The sequence below is a fragment of the Austrofundulus limnaeus genome, unplaced genomic scaffold, assembly GCF_001266775.1.
Source record: "Austrofundulus limnaeus strain Quisiro unplaced genomic scaffold, Austrofundulus_limnaeus-1.0 Scaffold19, whole genome shotgun sequence".
Taxonomy (NCBI): domain Eukaryota; kingdom Metazoa; phylum Chordata; class Actinopteri; order Cyprinodontiformes; family Rivulidae; genus Austrofundulus; species Austrofundulus limnaeus.
In genome coordinates, this window is record NW_013952421.1 from 277,805 (window position 1) to 282,396 (window position 4,592).

A 4,592-nucleotide genomic window follows, 5' to 3' on the forward strand; every position below is an offset into this window, starting at 1 on the left:
TTTTTTTTTTTTTTTTTGTGGTCTCTTCCCCAGGTGTTTGTGATTTATTAGTGTTGCTTTATATGTGTTGTCCATCTACTCCTTATTTCTGCATTGTGCCTCCTGCGGCCAGGTGTGATTTCCTCCTGACTTCTTGTGATTCTAAGTATTCATAGTTTTGTTGTTAGTACCCCTGCCCCATCAGCAATTGAATTAGTAAATAATTGTGTTATCTTTGACCTCTTGAGTCCTGCAGACTTGGGTTTTACAAGCCATCCTAAATCCTGACAAATACATAAATCAAAAACTGTTAGTACCTTAAGCTTTAATTCAAAGTATTATCAATGCAACGATCACTTTACAAACATATTGTAAAAGGACCTGGGAACCAAATAGTTGGTATAGTGCAGTTAATGAATTTGCATTTCCTTAATACATGACTTTTTAGATTTTTTTTTCAGCTTTCGTCAGCTCAACAATCCTGCGTCCATGTGTGTGTAACAATGGCTGAATGGTTTTGTAAAGCACTTCCTGAACCATAAAGACAAACAAAGCAGTTGTTGTACCATCTGACAAACCTCTTAGATGCAGGGATGTATCGTGAGCACGTGTGTCCATCCCAGGCGCAGTAAGGGTCTCGTGCCAGGCAGCATTCCGCACAGGCTTGGCCATACAGGTGGCATCTGCTGAGAGAAACTTGAGCTAATCCCTCTCTGGATCCCACATAGAGCTGTTGCTAGAATGAAACAGTGTTGTTTTAATGTAGATAAAATCCAAACATACGTGCTGTAGTTAAGAACATCAAAACGATAGTTTGACAAGCCATCTAAGGATTTCTTGGTTCAATATATTTTTCACATATGGACTTTTGACTTTGTTGAAAGCACTAACAAGCATAGATGCAGACACAGGTCAAACTGTGCAGGAGAGTAATGGCTGCTGTGATTGGGGTTGAAGTGTCTACTGACACCCCTGACCCCGAGTTAATGAGACGGAAGGGTGAGAAAATAAGAACAGCTAAAGACAGAGTAAATCTGAATGCATGCGCTAAGGGTAAATAAAACAGTATGTCTTGTGACACATCAGGCATGCGTCACAAGACATGCTGAATGTGTGTGGTGTGAGTGCAGGCAAAGAACAGAGACATTGTGCAGACGCACGGGCAGAAACGATGAGAGCAAAGTGAGTGGCAAACCTGTTTAGAGGAAATCTCCAAAGTCACAATGGGAGAGAAACCCTGTGAACAAAGAGGAAAACTAACATCAACGTCTCAATAAACAACAATGTGTTTGAATGAGAAAAAAATGAAACAAAAACAAAGTTGTGACAATTATTTTGTTTGATAAATCAGCTACTCCGACAGCCACAAAAACATTCAAATCTGTTAAACAGTGTAAGTATTAAAGTGATAGTGCAGATGTCTTAAAGTTACGTCAGTGACAATGTTGGCACAACCTCAGTTTGGGAAAAACTAAAATAGTTACGTCCAAATTTTTGACCTAATTAATAATTAGTAATTGGTGAGGGGTCCAAACCAAAGTGAACTAAATTTGTGTTATTGCAAACATTAAGTTGTAGAATTATGTGTTTATTTGCGCGTGCAAATACCACCAGCAGCAGTTAACTGTAGCACTTCTGGTGCGTCCAGAAGCCAGTATAGACAGACTTTGTCATCCAAAACTGAGGGTTCTTTAAAGCTTTTTTAATTGTTATTAACGGGGTTCAAATGGACTGCTATACTTATTTTTGATGATTTGTTTGTTTCTGTTCTTAACTTTTTAATGTCTACTTCTCCAAACTGAGGTAATTCTAAGAACTATCCACAAAAGGTCCATGGCCTTTCTGCAGAACTCTTCTCCAAAAGATATGAACTTCATTGTCTAAGTGGAATAACATGTGTCAAAATGTGTGTCCAACCTGGAACACCTGAAGCTCCTCAAGAATCACTTCTTCTGTTGTCCAGTTCTCTTGAGTGATGCTCACCACCTTCAGAACTGAACCAGCATCTGCGGCAAAGGCAGGAAAAACAGTCAAATTAACCAAACAACTTGACGTATATCATATTGATTTTATTTGTGATTTGTATTTTTATTGTATATAAATTTATTTAGTTATTTTTAAAGAAACAAATAAATTTATCAAGAACAAGAACATATATTGTCATTCAGAGGTGAGTCAATTTCCATCTGCCAAAGCTTTCTGCAATTAAAGTGGGTAAACTGGGGGAGGAGCCACAAAGGACAAGAAAATGTGAAAGTGTTTCAGTGTTTAATCACATTCATAATTCAATCTTCATCAGTTTTTTTATGGCCAAAGATCAAAAAATAAAATCAGTTTGAGGGGTTGACTCAAAGTCGTCCACTGCCCTCTGCTGGTCAACAAGAAACTTTAAACACATAAATATGGGAGATGAGGAACATCTTACCTGTTCCCAGGAACATTACTTCATACTGTCCATCATCTGCCACAACTCTGTCCACCACAATGTGGGTCAGGGTGTAATCCACTCGAACACGTGTAAACACAGGCCGGCTGGTCAGAGGGTGCACAGAGCGTTGCATCAAAGGATGGGATCGAATGAAGCTGATGACTTCATCTGGAAAGTCTTTGGTGGTCTTGATCCTTGGGTCGTATGTCTTGCTGGGGCACTGAGGAGCAAAACAAGCAAAGTTTGACCTCTTGTTGACTGAAGGCAGTATTTTCCTGTCAGTTTTCCCAGTAGTGCTTCTTAGAAGATTCACTGGTGTGTGTCTCCTTCTTGTGGTCTAAATAAAAACTGCAGAATGCAAAGACAATGTGAACCATCTGTGTCATGCCTGCATTCCCCTTTCTGTGTGTACCATAACTAATGAGGACTTGCTTGCTTGTACACCTGGAGTTTATGCAGAATCAAATCCTCCATGTATCCTGCTCACTTGCCTGATTACAGTATTTATACAACATGACATGTAAACTCATCAAAGTCGTGATTAGGTCATTAATAATGAGGCTGTGTGGACAGATAATAGTTTGCCCTGCAGCTTTTTTGGAATTTTATCCTTTAATCCACCATTTTTCAATTAGTTCATGTTTATTTTTTGGTCATTTGAAAAAAAAAGTTGTATATATTCCTGATTTATCCAAACATAATCTAATACTAAATAAGATACAATGTTGCTTATGTGTGCTCCTCCATGAGGGAGATTTATTGTTACTGATTTATTGACTTACTGTTCCAGGACGAGGGTATGGTATTCTCCCCTCATATTCTACCCATCTGTGGTCAGGCCCTTCCTTGTGGGAGTAAGGTCCATTAAACGCAGCTCTTATGTCTGCCATGCTGTACACACACACTGCTGAACCACGGAAAATGGAACTGGAGGTAAAAACAACAAGTTCAGCCAAAAAGAAAAGAGGAATTCCACAGAAGGTGAACATGATGACGAGACAAAAACTGCAATACCTGGAAGTTGTGAAGACTGCGTAAACAACAGGGTTTTTGTCGTCTCTGGTAGGGAGCAGAAATATGTCCTCTTTAAAAGAGAAGGCAAGTGTAAAGGTTATTGTGTTGCCTTTCATTTTAAAATGGAAAGTATTCAGCTGCACTTTTCTCCTCGTGAATTTAAAAACGGCTATCAGCACAACAGTACCAATGCTAAAGCAATTCGGTCCTCTAATAAACTGCTCACAGAATGCCACTTCTACAAGATAAAAGGCAGTTTATTGGCGTAAATCACTTTTTAATCACACAGTCACTTACGGAGCTCATCAAAGTGCGTGTCCACGCCATCTGGTCCAGGAATAGAACACACAAGCCTGGATTTGAGGAAGGTTGTCCATTTATTGGTCAGGCTTCTCAGCCCGCCAACATCATTCTGAAACATAATCACATAATAAAAAATAAAAAAACCACAGTCAGAAAACTGCAAATGACCAAGAGACTACTTTGTACCTAACTGCAGCCCAGATGTACTTTAATCAGTGAACTTGAACATAGAAATGATAAATGGACTGTACTTCTATAGTGTTTTTCTAGCCAACCGGGCCACTTAAAGTACTGTGCCTTTATTTACCCATTCACACAACACTCTACTAAATCTCTATTGGGGGGGGGGAATAACCTTGCCTGCTAAGAGGTTGTAAAAATATAAATATTCCAAATAAAGGTTTGTAACTATTCACTTTATTCTTGTATTTTGATAAAGGGATAAAAGTGTGTCTTTGGATGGGGTGTTCCTTTGGTGTTCTGGAAAGGTTAGCATTATGCTAGTGGTTTGCTATGGGGTATACTGTATTAGCAGCTAATTTGCACAATGCTAACACTTTTATTCTTGCACAATATTGATTAATATAGATATGTTTTGGATTCTAGTGTTTTAAAGGAGTAAAATAATGGTTTATCTAAGAAAGGGGTCTTTGAGTAAATTAGACAGACAGACAGATAGACAGACAGACAGACAGGCTTGGCACAAAATAATCTTGCAACACAGCATCATATTCCCCCCTGTTACAGCTACTTAGTAAGAGCTGTCTGGGTTGTTTTGGATAGTAAATCAGAAAACTGTGGATAGAAACTAGGTACTTCCTTAGCATGTGTAGTGAATTACCCTATGAAATTTAGGACCAGCCTAACC

The 4,592-nt window shown here is 38.8% G+C and overlaps 1 protein-coding gene across 3 annotated transcripts in view; it reads right to left on the bottom strand.

The window, feature by feature from the left end:
* sema3d (sema domain, immunoglobulin domain (Ig), short basic domain, secreted, (semaphorin) 3D) overlaps window positions 1-4,592 on the bottom strand; it is a 32,395-nt gene that overhangs the window by 8,802 nt on the left and 19,001 nt on the right. For 2 of the 3 annotated variants that reach the window (XM_014003453.1, XM_014003452.1), the window contains exons 9-15: window positions 3,719-3,833; window positions 3,422-3,491; window positions 3,190-3,334; window positions 2,405-2,627; window positions 1,897-1,985; window positions 1,175-1,216; window positions 558-715 (exon numbers count right to left, since the gene is read on the bottom strand). In XM_014003453.1, coding sequence (XP_013858907.1) covers window positions 558-715; window positions 1,175-1,216; window positions 1,897-1,985; window positions 2,405-2,627; window positions 3,190-3,334; window positions 3,422-3,491; window positions 3,719-3,833 — 842 coding nt within the window. The remainder of the gene's footprint in view (window positions 1-557; window positions 716-1,174; window positions 1,217-1,896; window positions 1,986-2,404; window positions 2,628-3,189; window positions 3,335-3,421; window positions 3,492-3,718; window positions 3,834-4,592) is intronic. The other variant, XM_014003454.1, reaches the window with a different exon arrangement.